Here is an 18,855-nt window from a genome sequence, read left to right on the forward strand (position 1 = left end):
GAATCCAGGTGGTCTTTTAATGCTTTGGGCTCCCACCTCTTTTTATTGCCCAACTGAAACGGATGTCCACTTGAGTTAATGGGTAAAGCTCAACTCTTTCTTACAAAATATGAATGGAGTCAATGATTTCCATCAAAAAAATATCCTGTTGAGGTGTCTGTTGATATGTCACAACACTTTCAGATGTACCAATGGGAAAATGAGTCACTCAACATGACACACATAGGACACTATGGTACCTTACTCTTCTCGATCTTAAACACAGTGAATTAATGGAATGATTTCAGCATACATGTCCTTTTAACCACTCTGATTGTATGTGTTTAAAATAAAATAGGTTTAACTGCATTCCAATGACTTACTAGATATTTAAATACATAACAAATACACATAACTATGCAGGGGTCACCTGTTTGTCTGCATGGAGTTATTGCACTCAGTCTAGAATGTTATGACGATAAGATGTTCATGTTAGAGTGTAGGACGCTCAACCAGATACAAGTTGAAAATTAGTACTTGATACACTCTGTATGCATTGCATCAGCGGCAAGCTTTGTTTTGTAACTATGTCTGATTGCATTATGCCAAATAAATAAATAAAAAGTTGCACTGCATGGAAATAAATAATTAAATGGCAAAAAAAGAAACACATTTATTTTATTTTGGGTCATCCCTTAAAATTAGTTATCTTATACTGAGGGAATTATACTAAAGCCCACAATGAATTCTACAAGTAAGTTCTACACCTGCAAAATTACAATTACAATTACAATTATAAAATGTGCACATAGTTTAGAGCGGCTGCATAGTATAACCATAGCCTATAGTAAATGGTAAAGGTCTTCACCATGTCACTAATTTACTAAAATCTGGAACTCACTGCAGGCATCCTTCAGGTAACAGGCTTTGGGAAGTTTTTCTGTTTACACAAAAGGCATTCATTGACACTAACCCCCCCCACACACACTTCCTCTATTTCAAATATGGTCAAAAGTAGGTTCTTTGAGTAATTGTCAACTAATGGAAATCTATGAGGCTGTGCACACAGACGTTAAAAATAAACAGGTGGTGCATGCTCAGTGAGTGAATGATTTTAAACTCTATTTTTATATCAAGACCCAATTCAGCCTTTTCTAATAATACATTTTACATAATAAAATATGCATGTGTAAACAACAGCTACTTCCAGGGCCTATACTGACAAATAGAGGTGGGTTGTATATCGATTTAATGACAAATGAGATGGAGATGTTATTGCTTTGCCTGGATAGTTCCACTACTCTGGCAAAGAAGACCTATTGTGCTTGTGTCTGCTATAATATTAATCTATGACAACCGTGGATAATTGTTATAATTTTGACATTTTAAATTGCAATATTCATCTAAAACAACTTAATAAAAGAAACAAGTCCACTGGGTTAGAAAACTGCGGTACCCAGTGAGAGCTGACATTGTCGTAAATGTCATCACAACAAAGAGCCGTGATGTTGTCACAGCCTCGGATGGATACCTGCTGATCACTCTAGCAAGTCACAAATTTTTGTTATTTTTGTTAATATGTGATGCTGCTGAATTCTACACATATCATAGATTAAGAAAATAAAACTGGATAAAGATGCAAGTACAGAAAAGCGTCCATATATCGGTAACAGTGAAAGCTGAAATTGATCAGCAAAATGGTGTCTTGCAAATAAGTGATTAAAGATTGCTTAAACATGCACAAATCACTCTAAATACAACTGAGTAAATTATGATAAACTTAACAAAGGTGATGCCACCTGTCAGACCCCACTCATAAGAATGCATGTTTTTAAATATTAAGCAATAAAGACACTTAATTGAAGTAAATCAAGACTGACCAGTTTAATGCCATACTGTGGAAAATTTTAGTCAGACAACTATCCAGCAAATCCCCACAAGAAAGGTGACTGAGAGCATCTTTAACCATCTTTTCAGATTCAACACAGTTTGTTTTCTATCATCATATCGCTTACCGTCTACTGACTAGAACTGTTTACTTAATACATTTGGTATGTTGATGAAAGCTACACAGAAGGGCAACACATTAGGTGCCGATTGGAAAGGGGACAAAGCAGAGTTGCCATGTTGCTTCCTCTGAGTCTCATCTCCATAGCCTGACATTTAGCCAACTCTCAACACAGGGCAGTGCCAGGAATGTGACAGGAATTATAATTTCATTACTCTGTTTTCTCTCTGGGCCTGTGTTGCACTTTTACATCATTTTATCTGCAGTGTGAAAGAGTCACCCAAGTAAAGACTTGTTTAAGATGAAGTAAGGGCACAAATACAAAATGCATGTTAGAAAAAAAAGTATGTAGAGATTAATCAATACTATTGTCAATAAAACGATATACTTATTTGAACAAGTATGGGTACAGGGCAAACAGAAATCACATTAATAGGACAAAGATGGATTTTCCCTGAATAATTTGAATAATTTTTTAATAGTCTTCGTTGTCTATATCAGAAATAGTATAAAAATGTGTTATTATTAGTATAAAATACTATAAATTATCTTGAAAGCAGAATTGATTATGATGCCCTTTCTTATAAATACTATAAACAGCAATCAAATAGCCAATAGGTATGTGATATGGACAAAAAATTATATCTGGAACGAAATCCATGCGAGACAGATAATGTTTGTAAAATCTCAACTACAGGCAAGTAGGTATATGAAGGTGCACTATGCAACTTTTCTGGTAGGGGCCCCAACACCTGATTAAAATGTGTGCATTTTGATGAGTGTTAAATAAAATATTGTATAATACTCTTTATGTCTTTATTGCTGCATCTGATATGTTAAAAAGTGCACATTTGTTTATGAATGAATTGTTTCTAACATACCATATTATGATATTTTCTAATCTGGTACAATATTGTTACCTCATCAAAACATATCTGAATTTGTGTTTTGTTTCATTCACATGTTTAGCACACAAATCCTGCACATTCTTCTTTAGTTATTCTTTCAGACAGAAAACACTCTGTTCCACCTTGTGATGTCATGTGGAAATACATATATATTTGCACAATATAGATAAAATAATCTTTTTCTTGTGTCCCATAGGAGAATTTTTTCTTGGGACAGTGGGCCACATGCTTCACACAAAGACAAAACAACACAGCAACATAAGCCCAAACAAACATCCACCACAGAACATAAATAAAGAGACCAAGTATAACCACAAATGATACGCCATCAGTGATCCTTAACTCACTTTATGCAGACAAGCCCTCCACAGTCTTATGTTCTATTAATAAATGCACATTTCCTAAGCCTATGTGCAGTTTAAATGCACAACAGGCTTTAATCACTTAGATCTGACAAATACACGCCAGTTAAAAACACTGGTAATCTATGTACATTTTGTCTCATTTAGTCTGGTACAGAGACTGGAACTGCCCACCCGTGTCCCCTCCTCTGTCTCTCTACAGGCCCAAAATAGAGCTGAGGATATGTGGTATGCAAACAGTATACCATGTAGTGATATTCTTCGAGGTACAGTTCATTTGATCTAACAGCTGGTGAAGCCAAACAGACATTGGCACATATGGGTGTAGTTAATACAACATATGACAATTTTGTGATACAGACAAAAAAAAAAATAGAAATATGAAATGTTTTCCACATAAAGACAATCACAATATACAGAAATGTGTGCAAATGCAAATACTGCCTGTCTGACTTCCGTATCTTCCATTGTCTGAAAGATTACGGGACATTTTCTATGATATACTGCGGTGTTTTGGATGTTTTCTAAAATTAGGGGAACTACAATGTTAACAATAATTTTAATATCTCATTGTACTAGACAATACATTGCACCTCCTTCTAGATCATATCATACATAAAAAAATGTCCAAGAACTTTTTTTTTTTTTGACTAATTAATCATGTTTTTTTTTAAGCAAAATTCTGCTGTTTTGCTTGCAACTGCATGGTCAAAAACGTCAATGATCCTTTTCAACAAACATGAACACTTGTTAATCTTTTGAAATGACACAAAAGGATCACAGTGATGTTTTGATGGGGAATTTACAGAGAATAAGTAGCATTTCTACAATACGGTGAGCCCATGATTTCAATGAATAACTCTGAGCCTGAATTACCAAAGCGCAGCAGCCTGTGTCACATCTGGAGCCCTGTGAGGATAATGGCTTCTGTCGCCCAACCTTCAGTTCAGTCTTTCAAATGAATCCACTCAATCTTTGATCACAGTTTGAAAAGAGGATTCTTCATAATGAACAGGGCAGAAATGGTAAGGTTTAAGGCTAAGTTGTACGAGGTTTCATCATCAATAATGTACTTTTGGATTTTGAAAAAATAAAAATAAAATGCTGGTGCACTTTATCAAATATTATTTTTAAAAAAACTAAAAAACATTTATTCTAGTAAATAGTTTGAGCAAAGAAGATTAATTGATTAAATAATTGTAATATTACAGAAATATATTGTAATATTGTCCATTTTAATTCATTATTGTTCACATTTTTAGCCATAGAAAATTGCCTGATGCCCTTCCTCCACTCACACACAAATCACAAACCTCTTTATTTGGGCTCAGAAAAAATTCCTTGCTTCCAAGTCCTTTAACCTTGCAATAAACACATTGTTTTTAATCATCCCAGTTAAACTGTGTAACTTTTCTGGTGGCAGCAGATGGCACCACCAGGCTAAGGTACAGGTCAGATCTGTAGGAAAGGCAAACCCACTCACAGTATGAATGCATGTTTTCTGAGGTACTTTTAGCAATAACAACACTTGCAATTGAATAAATAGATGTTTAATGCTATACTGTGGAAGATTTGAGGCAAAGCAATACAATCTCCACAGAGACCAGTAGACATACATACATAGTCTTACATAGTGAATCTTTAAAATAAATAATTGCTTGAAAAAGAGCCTCTGAAATAAATGTTTGACTAATTGAACTACTTAACTCCTTTGCATTTCAGAGTATGTGCATGCACCTGAATATAAGTCCAAAGCATTTGTTTGTGTTGCTGCAGCTGATAGAACAGTAATCTAGTGTGAATGGCTGACTTACAAGTTAAATTAAAACAAGCACAACACGGATTAGGCTGACAGTGGGGTGGATTTCCTGAGGCGGATGTGACATAGCCTCTCAATGAGAAACAGAGCAGTGTGCCTATTTTCCACGGATGATGTGCTTTGTCAGTACATCAGTCCAGATCATCATTTGAATGCTATGATAGAGTGCTCGACCTCAGTGGATGTAGCGAGACATGAATCCCCAAAAACCCCAACAAAGCATCTTTTTAGGTCTGATTCTGCACGGAGAAAATAGAAGTTCACTGTGTTCCCCTTGAAGGTTTTCTGTCAGAGCCTCTGACAGGCTAACTCATGCATACAACTGTCTAGTAATATATATTTGTACACACAAGCATACACGGCCTGCACAATGGTGATTTATTCCTTTCTATCATAAGCTGTCTGTCCCTATCCACCTCCCCTCCTCCTCTCTCCCTTGTCCCCCCTCGCCTCTCCACCGACACAGTTGTAGAGAGCAGAGCAGTGATGCGTGTCTTAGTGAAACCTGGTGAATAGTAATGAACTGTGGCTGTGTCTATTTGAAGGAAAGGCAAGAAGAGGGAGAGAGGGAGAGGGAGGGAGGGAGCGAGAGAGAGAGAGAGGGAGGGAGGGAAGAGGGGGGTAGGAAAAATGGCTCCTTTTGCAGTACTGATGCAGGTTTGTGTGTCACATAAGGTGGACTGAAATACCTTTTGTTTAGTGTTGGCTAAATATCCTGTCTGACATTTGAAGCAGGATAAAGGGGACACTGCCTGGTATCGTCTGATTGGTGTTTTTCAGATTCTAGAGTGTGATGAGGTCATACTCCCAAGTGGTGTGTGGTGCAAGTGCCAGGTTTCCCTATTGATTACATTTACAAGGGCTGAGCAGTTAATCGAATTTTAATCAGATCAAAATCCAATTGTTTAAAATCATCAATAATCAGCGTGGGTCTTTTTTTAAATGAGAGGTCTTTGGAAGAACAGATTAAATTTTATGTCTATTTTTCTCTTAAATGTTATGATTAAAAGTATGTCATATTTATTTTATATTCATAGAGAAAAAAATGTATCTCAAATCCCAAATGTCGAACTTCAGAATTTCTTTTAGTTACTAGACCTTGAACTTGCGCTATTGCAACACAACTCATCTTATTAGCAATTTTACCTGCCCCCCATTTCTGTTAAATAATACAGACCTAAAATGTTGTGACATCATCTGACCCATGGCCAAACAGCCTAAACAAAAACACTATCTTTTCATCGCTTGTTTGTTCTTACCTCATTATACAGTAGCTCATTCTTAAGGCATTCAGAGCTGCGGGAGGGAGGGAGAGGGGGAAGGAGGCAGGGAGAGAGAAGGGGTCTATAGGGGAGGTATTTGTAGAGGAAATGGACCAAAAGGGGGTGAGTGGTGAGACGGCACCTGCTGTCTTTATCGCAGCCTGCCCAAATAAGCATCTCTCCTTGGAACAGCTGGACAAAGAAACAAAGCAGTCAGGATACAGTGTGCTGATTATAATGTAAAATGTATTTACTGGTAAAGTGTAAGTTGTAGATAGTTTTGATAGTAACGCTGAAAACTCCTTGGATATTCAGGCAGCGCATGTGTGTAAAGATCAACTTGAGTGCCATGCAGGACTGAAAGGAAGCGAAGCAACACAATAGTTCGCCCCCTACCTTAGCCCCTCTTTTATCCCCTCCATCCAAAGCTCACTGGAACGCTGCCAAGTTTCAATCTTAAGAACTCATTCAAAGAAAAGCCCAAAGAAAAGGACTTGTTTAAAACCAGGACCGATTCTCTCTCATTTTTTAAACATTTCCCACGTGAAGAGAGATTTTTTGCTTGCTGTTCTCTTGTGACATCGCATCTGAGCGTATAGAGGAGGGGGGGGGGGTGCGGATTTGTAGAATTGCCATTCATGTAACGTTTCTTCAGATTCATGCTTTGGGTGTGCGAGTGTGATCCCCCTTTCTCTCTCCCTCTCTCTCTCTCTCTTTTTCATTCTGCTTTTGCTCTGTCCGTCCACATAGTAACTCCACCCCCCGCTATCCATTGTCTTGCTTCCATACAGTATGAAGCAGAGAGGGGATGCCGTACTACTCACTGTGGCTGGGGGGACAAGGAAGAAAGGGAGAGCAAGAAGGTAAGAGTTAAAGATTTACAACATTTGGGGTGTTTTCAGACCACTAAATCTGTACCGTAGTTACTTAAGGAGCAGTTATATAAATAGCTGTTTTCATTCACTAAGGGTAGAGGGTTAGCGACAGACCTGCTTGTATAGGCTATGTTTTGCTTTTACAGACAGCATAGTGAAAGTATGTGGCTTCCTTTTGTGTTCAGCAGCATAACACTATCACTGATCATATTTATTATAGTGAAACTTACTTTTTCATCAATTAAAATAAGATATGTTTAATCTTAACATATGTAATCCTGCTATTTTTAATTGGCTCGCCCCAAAAAAGGACCATGTATAAGGATTACAGCTAATCCTCCCTGTGGTTGAGATTCACCTTCTTGTCTGGACCCAGTCTGACTCCAGGCTTCACTAATTTATGCTGGGACATGCGTGAGGCTGCCAGGAGCACTGATGCTGTTTCCCACCTGCAAAACAAGACTTCATTACACCTCACTGGCCATAATACCCAAGATTATAACATTAGCTTGAAAGATGTGCTCTAAAATAATGTAACTAAAGATTTAAAATTTAAAACTGAGACAAAGAAGGGCATGTAAGAATTCAATGGTGGAATTTGAAATAAAAATGGCAGTATGTTCTGTTGTAGTGTTTTAGGGTACTACACGGATCTTATAGTTGGAGTACCATAATTCTAACAACAATATTGGTCATAAAGCCTAACTCTAAGATTATAACATTAAGTAGCCAGTAAAGATGTATTATTGTAAGGTAATACTATTTTAACGGGTTAAAGTTTAAAACTGAGACAAAGGAAAGCAAGTATGAATTCAATGATGGAATAAGCTATGAAATGGTACTATGTTGTGTTGTAGTGTTTTTAATGGTATTACGTAGATCTGTAATTATCCACATGAAACAAAAACTGGCACAAAGTTCGGTGTCTTTTATGTAATATGTTATCACAAATCTAAGATTAAACAGGCATTTCAATTAACAACAATTAAGCTGCAATAAACTGTGGTATTTCAATTACACTGGCTTGAACTTGGTCATTGATAAATAGAATATTGTTTGTGGAACTAAAATCTAACAAAAACATTGGTCATAAAGCCTATAATTAACCAGTAAAGATGTGTTCATGTGAGGTCATACCATTCTAACTAAATGGCAAAGGTTTCAAATTGAGACAAAGAAAGGAAGATAAGATTCATTTGTGGAACTTGCTATCCAAACTGCAGTATATCTTCAATTACTAAGGCTATCCACCCTGATACAAAGTTCAATGTCTTCTGCCAGTATAAAGAAACTAAGATAGGCATTTCTCAATATACTAGAAAAAGCTGTGATATTTTCAATTGGACTCATGTGATTGTCATAGTTTGTGAACCTATATTCTAACAAAAATAGGGTTCAACTTGAGTATTTTGATGATTCTTTCAAAAATAGTGCACTGATCAAGTAATGTAGGCACGTTTTTGTCAGTAGTTTAACATTATTCCTGTAGGTCAACTGTAATGTATTTAAGTTGTAAAAGTGTGTTTAATAGAATTGGCAGAAATCTTGTCAGGGCTCATTCTTAACCAACTTGAAACAGGTGCATAAAGATGGTTGGCTCTACTGTGGCACTGTAGCACAGGGAGCTTTGTGTTCAAAAATGGAGACTGTCTCAATGGAGCTTTTGTTGTGAGAGTCGGAGAAAGCAAAAGCACAAGAAACACTGACTGACAAATACCTGCCCCTCCGAGCCTCAAATACCACAGCATTGCACTTGATACAATGTCAACAAATGCCCCCTCTGTCTTCCAAAGTAGACTATTTCCTCTCAGTTCACAGGATTTTTTCATGTTTTCATAAAGACGACTACTGGTTTCGGGGTAGACATCTGGTAAAACAAATTAATATGGTGAGCAGCACTATCCAGCCAAGGTACATTTTTGTATTTACTTCAAGTGCAAAATTGCAAATACTTTTTTAGCAGCCCCACAGCAAATCAGTGGTGCAGAGTAATGGAAATTTGCACTTTGCAGGTAAAAGTAGGCTATTTCCACATGGCTAAAAATGAACTCAAGTGCTGCTGCCAAAATTGTATGTGAAGGTGTACAATATATCTTTTCTGGTGAAGAGTGATGTTACTACTTTGCCTGGATTGTAAATTCCACAGTATGGCTTTAAGCTTAATTATATTCAATAACAGATGCTTTTACTTCTTAAAAGTACCATGAAAAGCATACAGTATTACAAAGATCGGGGTTGAATTTTCACAAATCTGACCTGTAACTTGCCCTGGTGACCTGCTTCATTCAATGGAGATAAATAAGTTATTGTGGAACATTTCAGGCATCTGTATGGAGACAAGCAGGTGGCAGGCACTCCACTGAAAAATGACAAGTGAAAGTACAAAGTATGAATGCAGAATACTCAAAGTTACAACACAATTATGGTAGTCTTTTGTAAATAAGCGTAGTGGTAAGATATGGTTGGGACAAATGGTTGACACAAATGGGACACTGTACTTACTAACTTCTATGATTTTAAATATAATAAAGTACAATTACAAGACTAAATTTACACTCAATTACAAGTACAAGTACATGTTTAAAAATGTACCCAAAAAAGTTAATTCAAATGACTTGAGTATTGTAATGAGTTACTTTCCACCACAGCATTTTGACAGCATCTTTTATCCTGCTCACCCACATATTGATTCAGTGTGGATGGCTACACACTGTTTTGTTTGCAGAAATGTTTGGTAACTAAACAGGCTTTGAAGCTTTCTGTGCTCAGTGGATGAATTAAACTGCTGAGGCAACGCTATTCTTTGTGTTTGGAAAAGTTATGTTAAGGGCAATACAGGCAGAATAAAGTACAGAATTGCTTTTTGAATTTCCAGGAATTGACTGATGGGTCATTGTAACCTTAGATGATATGACAGAACCTGCTACCTTGAACTTCATTTGAATAGCTTTCTCTATTAAAATACTACTACACCACATCTTTTCAATAAAAATGTTCTCTACATGTTTGTTTTTGCAGGCTGTGTAAAAACTGAAGCCACTGTTGAGTCTTATGGCTTTCTATTCCTATGTGAGTTCTTTGTAGTATTTCATGTAGGATTCAAAGCCATGGGATACTCAGTGGGAAGACACCAGAGCTTGTGTTTTTGATATTAAATAATGTGTGTACACAGCTCTAGGCTATATTGTAGGTGCAGGAAGTATTAAAAATGTTATGTAAAAATATTGTGTTTTCTTGAAGCAATGACCTTTTCTCACGACAGTTCTGTTTATCTGTTTTAATAATGAATGTATTTGAATGTTTTTGTATGTTATGTGGCAATGTTCATCATTTATGTAAATTTAAATGTACACTGTGTAACTTTTCTTTAGGGGGGTTCACAATCTGCTTATCTGCATGAAGAAGTTATCGCTATGCCTGGAATATTCCACAGTATGGCACTAAAAAAATATCGGTATCACCTGCTTGTCTCCATAGGTACTATCAGGCTAAGTTACAGTTTAGATAAGCTTGCTACCATTTGTAGTTAGATTTGACCAGAGACCACTGGTGAACCTGAACAAAGGCCAGATGAGGGGAGGTGGGGAGAGGTCACATTTGTCATCTACTGGTAAAGAAAAAAACAAAAAACTTACAAATGGTAGCTTTAAGAAAGAATGCATGTTTTTAAAGTGTGATTTAGCAATAATAAACACCTGTTTTTGACCACCCCCCAGAAAAAAGTTGCATAGTGCACTATGACATTTAACATAGTGCCGGACTAATTACATATAGCATTAATTTCACCAAGCTATTCTTAATACCCCGCCTATTTGCATATCATATGCTAAATACTGTATTTATGTTTTTGCAATAGGTTCCTGACAGCATAATGAACTCACCTGACGCTACACAATTCCATGTGTCCATAAGGGTCAAAAATTTGGCGAAGACGCATTGCAACAAATGAAGAGGTATGACCTACTACACCTGTTAAGTTAAATCTGCAATAAATCAATAAAAGACCAACATCAAGCAGGATAGTATTTTAAAAGTACTCAAATTTGAGCTATTAAGAATGAGCATGTCATGCCAGTAGCTACGCCTCAGAGGAGAGGAAGTAAACACACATGCAACAAGCCACCTGTCAATCAGCTCGTCTGCTGCAGCTGTTCCCGTGCAGCCTGTGGTCCCTCTGAGCGTGCACGGGTCGGAGAAAGCGCTCTCATAAAGTTTTCCAAGAGATCAGATAAATTTGCGTTTTCATTTTGACTGTTGATTGAAAAGGCATGCCTGTTTTTGTGGAGGATCCATCGCAACTTTCAAAAGCGAGGCTAAAGTCGGACTTAATTGCCCACAATGTAGCGCTGCCACCTGCCACGAGCCGAAAGGGAATTTACGTAGAGTTGCACACGAGGCACGTTGATCAGAAAAAATGTGCGGATTTCTCTAGCGACGAGGACGCAGAAACAGTGAGTAATAAGAGTGTTTGTGGCACACAAATGAGACTTTTAATCTACACCTGATTTGCATGTCATTATTTTATGTTGATCTAAAGAAAATGTGATTATTTAAAGGCTACAGGCTACACATAAGTGAAGGCTATTTCTGTGTGTAGGCAAGGGGTTTAGGTTAATGCATTGGTTCAAATTGAATTGGTTTTCATATAGGCCTATTATAATTCAGTGTTTTGCTTGATAGCATAGCGTATATTGAGGGCAGGATGCAGCACAAATATTATAGGCTACCTGACTGTCTATTAGCCTGATAAAAAGGTTTAGTACAATATATTTTCACTAAAGTAACACCAATTAACATTAACAATGGCTAGACATGAACAAAGCAAAAGCCTCCAAAAAAGGACTTAAAATATCATTAAAGGTGCACCACGTAACTTTCCTGCTTGTTGGGTTGTCTGTCACCCATTTGTGTTGTTTTGGTTGCCAACAAAACAAAACATGCATTCTTATTGTGTCACCCCTCTACATCTAACTTGACCTTGTGGTGTCACCTGCTTGTTTCCATGGAGTTGGATAAGTTAACATCCACACAAAGTGCTTTCATTGCCATGGAGACAAACAGGGAGGGAACAGATCATCCATCAGAAAAGTTACATAATGCACCTTTATATTATGGTCCAAGCTATAGTTAAATATTGTATATATATATATAAGTTAAATATATTGTAGTGGGCTTGAATCTGGGTCACTCATTCCCAAACAGCCTCTCAGCTTTCTTTGGTCCAGGCCTTGAGGTCAGTGGGCTAACAGCTGTATGAGTGGTATATATTTGCACATGTTCCCCAGTTACCATTGCACTTGCTGTGTGCCTTGCATTAGACTGAGACACCTGTCACATGCATTTAAGCAAACCCACTGCTCAAGTAGCCCAGGCTAAAAGATAATTCATATCCTTTGTAAATATGCGGAAAAACACAGCATGTCAGAGGTGACCTGTACCGTCATTTCCCTATGAAATAATTGTATTAAATTGTATTGGCTATCTTGAATTTTAAGTGTAAACTGAATCTAATATATGCTCAATCCAATTCAGAAGTTTAGTAATTTAAGAAATTTAATTCGATTCAGATTCGGTCATGGTTTAAATCTTTGTTTCTCAGACTGTGGCACATGGACATTAAATGTTTCAAGTATGTTTATGTTCTAGGATGAAGAGACAAATTATGCAGAAATACTGGATCCAAGCAGTTTGACCGATGATGGCCTCAAAGCTGCTCTTCTACAACATGGGGTGAAAGCAGGACCTATAGTTGGTAAGGTTATTATGAATATAGATCTCTCTTGTGAATGTGAATGGAAAATAAATATTTATGCTGCTATAAAAAAATTATGTAACTAAAATGAAGGTTGCATTATTACAATGACAACATGCTATCTTAGTTGAAGTTAGGTCTTGCACAGTAGGTGAATGGAAAAATCACTTTATAGATTACACTGCAATTTCTGTTTCTTTTTTATTTAAAATATTTTATTTTCACCATCTTATAAATTTGTTATAATAATAGACAATGTATTTGATATTCTAATTTTGTGTAGCTCCAAAATACATTATGTATAAGAACCAGTTATGGCTATAGCTAAAGAAAGATTTGACTGAGCTGAGATGAATTGCTGTATTTCTTTTGGTAACTGTATGTATGCTGTGTCTTTGTTAGCCTCCACAAGGGCTCTCTATGAACGGAAACTCCGAAACCTGCTTTTCTCCAATGGCCACGACAAAGTGAATGACAAAGTGGACGAAGCAGATGAAGCCGTGCTGTATTCTGACAGTGAGGAAGAGGAAAACAGTGAGGAAGAGGAAGAAAAGCCAGGTACCGACATACACTACACTTGTCTTTCAACAGAACTGACCACTGACTTGGCGGTGTCACCTGCTTGTCTCCATGGAGATGGATATTCCACAGTATGGCATTAACTTTCCAGACTAAACAATAACATCTATGGAGACAAGCATGTAGCTGAAGCTCCACTTGAAAAGTTACATAGTGCAACTTTATAACAATAGATGGCAAGTTTTCATCATTTAATATTTTGTTCATGTGCATTGGTATCGAATGTACTTACTAATAATAATACAACTTTGGGTTTGATTGAGTAATTTACTTGTCTCCAGACTAGAGGAAAACTGGTATGTTAAGATCGCAAGCTGAAAAATGAAAATGAAAAAAATGAAGAAGAAAAAAAAAGTTTTGCATTCCTACTGTCTCACTTTAAACAGGCAGACCTTTTGTTTTTACTTTTTAACTTTTTTACTTACTTTTTACTTTACTTTAAAGGTGCATTATGTAACTTTGCTGGTGGTGGGTCTGTCACCCTCTTTTTTTATGAATATGTCATTGCTCTGCCTATAATGTTCCACAGTAGGACATTAAATGGCTCTAATATATTTATTAAATTACAGGTGGTTTTATAGCTCAAAAATACTTAGAAAAACAGATATTCTGACTGTGAGCAGCGTTGCCTTTCCCTAGATCTGTCCTGTAACTTGGCCTGGTTTGGTCTCCATGAAGATACAAAGCTTTAATGCCATACTGTGAAACATTCCAGACAAGCAATAGCATTTCTATGGAGAAGAGCATTTGGCATACCCTCCACCAGAAAAGTTACACAATGCACCTTTAAATTAACTTTTTTGCATTTAAATTCACAGCCACTGAAGAGATCCAAACCCAGACAGAACCAGCTGACCAGTGCCAAGAGGATGACACACAGGTGGGATCACTCTACTGCAATCTAACATCTCCTGCAACTAACATACCATTGTGTATCTCTACTGTAGCGCCCCTTTGTGGACAAAATCTGTAAATACCTGAGATTTTTTTGCAGGAGTTATCATCTCAAGGTGAAGATTATGTTTACCCGCAGTGCTTTTTAGTGTCATCAAGGCAGGTAAATGCAGTTAGTTTAACCATGCATTTTCTCATCTAATCTATCCATATATGTGTGCTTATTTCCAAATTAACTTTTTGCAGCGTGTCTGTGCTGCTAAAAACAGCAAACCTTGTCCCAAGCGGAATCCAAGGAATGTGTTAAAATCATCGCACAGCGCTCAAATTCCCAGTGGCATTAGCAGAGCATCCTCTATAGATCAGCCCTCAGGATTAGCAACAGGGGTAGGCAGCTCCCTGTTGAATTTTCATTTTCTACATTCCTCGGTTGCTATAGACATGACTAACGAAAGGTTGGCGATATATCAGCTAAATTAAAGGTCCAGTATACAACTTTTTCCCTCCATCAAAAAAGTTTTTAGGCCTGTCACAATAATTAATATATCCACATCATATAATATATGATAGATGGAACAGTTATTTTGGGGGGTCAGTATTTATGCTGGTTAGTTTTTCTTTTTGGTATTTTTCTGTTCTGAAAGAAGGCCTGAGCTGTAGAAGAATGAATAATACTATAATAATTAAGAATGCCAAAGAATAAATAGCAAAAATTGTCTAATCTAAAGTATCTTAAATATTTAAGAGTATATCAGGTAATTTTTTTGGCACTGTTCTAGATAATTTTACTGTCCATTCACTTTTGTGTGATACTTAAAGATCTCAAAGCACATTCACACACATTTCTGTGGGATTGCAAAAGTTTTGAACTGATTATTGTTAGTGGAAGAATCCAAATGTATACATACTATATGTATACAGTTTTAATATTAAAAAAGATACATATTTTTTGTCAATATTACGTACCTACGTACTATTGCTTACTATATGCACTAACATCTTAGTTTCATGCTCATATTGTCAGGATTTCAGAAATGTTTGTATATATATATATATATATATATATAATATATATAATATATATATATAAAAAAAACATATAACAACTGTTGTATATATTTTTTCTTTATTACAGTTATCAGAACAACAGTCTATTTTATCCAATGGCTCTTTAATATCATCTCAGAACTTCAGTATTACACAGATGGTGGAAGAGGAAAGTATTATGTAAATTGTTTAGTGTTTTTTTTTTTGGTTTCTACCATATTATAACATTTCCTCATCAAAAACATGTCTGAAGAGGTTTTAGATGTCATCCATGCATGTTTCAGTAATTTAGCGATCTCTCCCAGGCCCCATTTGAAATCTCACGGTTAGCTGTAAGATTCTGTCCAATGCATGTTCAGAATAATAAAAGGCAACATGGCAGTCTAAATATGTTATGTGTTAGCAATTAATACCGACATAAAAGTAAAATACCCCCTTTTTAAATTATCCTACACATTACATTCTACTTTCAGTTGTTACTTATGGTCTCACATGTGTACATTTTTATTCAAAACAACAGATGGAGGGTCGGACTTCGTGCTCGTCTCTTGCAGATGCTTCAGACATTAACCAGAGCGTTGTGCAAAGCCATTGGTCACGGTCCAACAGGGTCAGTAGTGGCACTGTTCAGTCACTTTTTAAACTCAAATTCGGCCAGTTCAGTTAAAGTGTCGTAAGGTTTCACCTGGATGGGCGGAGATGGGAAATGTATTGTACTCTAACTAGGAGTGTCACAATGTCAACTTAAAGGTGCATTATTATTTTCAGTTAAGGGTCCGTCACCTGCTTTTTTTAATGGATATGTCATTGCTCTGCCTAGAATGTTCCACAGTATGACATTAAATAGGTCTATCTTACATTTATTCAATTACAGATGGTTTTATTGCCCCAAAATACCTAGAAAAACAGGCATGTTGGCTGTGAATAGGGTTAACTTGGCTTAGTTTGGCCTCCATGAAAATAGAAAAGGTTTAATACCATACCGTGAAACATTCCAGACAAAGTAATAACAGCTCCATGGGGATAAGCAGGTTGCAAACCTTCCACCAGAAAAGTTACACAATGCACCTTTTAACTTTGTGTTTATTGTGAGAAAAAACTATGGCTGCCAGATTAATTTTTTTAATCACAATTTCAATTTCAGCTGGACCACAATTTCAATGAACACAGCACATTTCAAAAGCTACAATTTTTAAAGTACCATAATTTCTTACACAGACACCAAAATACTTGCAGTTAGATATCCCCAACCATGCAGCTCTACCTTCCACTAATTGTACGTGGTTAAAAGACTGTTCATTCATATAAAGTGTAAACTATGTGCTAAGATAGTTCTAAAATGGGCAATTTCCATCTGCAGTCCTCGATTTACAGTCATAAATTTACTTGTGCATAATAATCAAAATGCATTGAAGGTGCACTACATAAAGGTCTGTCACCAGCTTGTCTCCAGGGAGATGCTAATGCTTTGTCTGTAATGTTCCACTGTATGGCATTAAGCTTTCTATCTTGCATATATTTTTATTGCACAAAAATGCCTTGAAAACACATAAATTATTACTATGACCAGGTTCGCCTTTTCACAAATATCACTTGTAATTTTGCCCTGGAGACAAGCAAGTAACAATGTCACTAAACCAGGCTACAAGTCAAATCTACAGAGAAGTGAACCGGTTTTAAATTTTTTTTGATGATATTTTTGTATACTATGCAATTGTAATTGCTGACTTCCCTAACTATAACCCTTTACCCTTTCTCCTTTAGCCTGTGGTCAAGGTGCCATTTGAGGACAAGTATAATTCACCTGACCTACAGTTCTACACTCCTATGGCTGGATTTAATGAATGGACAAGAAAGGCACTATATAGATATTTCACAGTTTACCTCTGTATTTCATATCTCTATTTAGTTTGGTGTTGGCTAATTTTAACAAAGTTTATTTCTCACTTTTACATGCATGCACTTTAAAGTTCTTTGCCTATGACACTAAAATTCACATTGTTTCTTCAGGAAGGGTCATGGGTGGTTGGTCCACAATCAGTTTCACCATGGGAATTTTTAAAGTGTTTCTATTGCATTGATTTAGTTGTTCTCTTTTTCAGGACCCTGCTCTAGATCCTGTTCAGGAAAGATTTAAGGACTTATTAGCAGACACGCCTACAGGAATCTAGTGAGTGATCAGCTAAATGGTTGTGTGTGTTTTTTTTGTTTTGTTTTGTTTTTTAAAGGTGCCAGAAATTCTCTGTAGTTGAAGTACATTTTATTCATGTTTTGGTCATGGGATTCTTGTTTGTTGTGTAGCTTAGTAGCTTAGTAGCTTAGTTAGTCCTTGTTCAGACATAGTTTAGTCCTGTTTTAGAGCTAGTTTAGTTCTGTTGGTTTTCTAATGTTATGTTAAAAATTGTTACAAATTTTTAAATTATTTTTTATTATTCTCTCCCAGTGCATCTCGACGCAGACCAATCAAAGGTGCAGCGGGTCGGCCTGTTCAGTACGCTTACCCTGAAATCCCCCTCAGCCCTACCACTCTGGAGCGACAAGAGGTGGAGAAGCGCCTGGTCTCCCTCAAAATACAAATACTGGTGTTTTTCTTTGTGGCCATAATTCTGTATGTAATTTATGTTTGTGTTGAGGACTATTCTTTTAACCCGCTGTTGGCTTTAATAGATATCCTCAACCAGGGATTAGATACAGATGAGAGTGGCATACAAGAAGTAGAAGAGTTTTTAGAAGTGGAGTAAGCTATTTGTTATATTGTCACAGTAAAATCCAATTACACATAGCAAAAGTTTGTAAATGTTTTATCAATGTTACCAATTTACATTTCCAAACTATAATAACCTATGTTGTTTTATTAAAATGTTACTGTTTTTTGGAGATGTGTTAATAAAGTTATTGCAATATTTAATTTAAAACACTCGTTCATATATTCAGCTGCTGCAAGCTATTGTTTACTTTGTATTGTGAAACATGCCATTTATAAAATGTCAAGTTGTTTGTAGTTTTAAAGGTGCACTGCGTAATTTTCTTCATGCCTTGATTTCTTTGCCTGAAATGTTCTACAAGATAGCATTAAACAGATCTATTTTTGCATCTATTCATTTCCAGGTGTTTTAATTTTTTTTTTTAAAACTACCAGACCTGCCTCTACAGATCTGACCTGTAACTTGGCCTGGTGCTGTTACTGTTTTATGGCCATGGATATGTAGAAGTTTGATGCCTTTCTGTGGAACATTTCAGGAAAACTAATAATATGTCCATGTTAAGAAGCATTTAGTAGGCCCACTAGAGAAGTTACATAGTGCAACTTTAAAATTTAAAAATATTTCATTTAAAAATAATTTGTTAATGAATTTCATTGTAAACTATT

General features: G+C 36.3%; 1 protein-coding gene across 3 annotated transcripts; it reads left to right on the plus strand.

Annotated features, from left to right (window-relative positions):
- Positions 1-11,293: 11,293 nt before the first annotated feature.
- lemd1 (LEM domain containing 1) lies at positions 11,294-18,393 on the plus strand. Of its 3 annotated transcripts, XM_055166194.1 has the most exons (9): positions 11,294-11,664; positions 12,860-12,965; positions 13,368-13,523; positions 14,363-14,424; positions 14,539-14,601; positions 14,685-14,825; positions 15,574-15,652; positions 16,004-16,095; positions 17,250-17,482. In XM_055166194.1, exons 1-9 carry the CDS (start codon positions 11,482-11,484, stop codon positions 17,451-17,453), a joined length of 1,086 nt encoding a protein of 361 aa, XP_055022169.1. In that variant the 5' UTR covers positions 11,294-11,481; the 3' UTR covers positions 17,454-17,482. The 3 variants fall into 3 exon arrangements, with proteins under 3 accessions (XP_055022169.1, XP_055022170.1, XP_055022171.1); XM_055166195.1 differs by lacking the exon at positions 15,574-15,652 and having other exon boundaries at positions 16,006-16,095; XM_055166196.1 differs by lacking the exons at positions 14,539-14,601; positions 14,685-14,825; positions 15,574-15,652; positions 16,004-16,095; positions 17,250-17,482 and adding exons at positions 17,588-17,655; positions 17,929-18,393 and having other exon boundaries at positions 11,295-11,664.
- The last annotated feature ends 462 nt before the right edge of the window (positions 18,394-18,855 follow it).

The sequence above is a fragment of the Boleophthalmus pectinirostris genome, unplaced genomic scaffold (genome assembly GCF_026225935.1).
Source record: "Boleophthalmus pectinirostris isolate CB_2022bp ecotype Guang Dong unplaced genomic scaffold, ASM2622593v1 HiC_scaffold_8, whole genome shotgun sequence".
Taxonomy (NCBI): domain Eukaryota; kingdom Metazoa; phylum Chordata; class Actinopteri; order Gobiiformes; family Gobiidae; genus Boleophthalmus; species Boleophthalmus pectinirostris.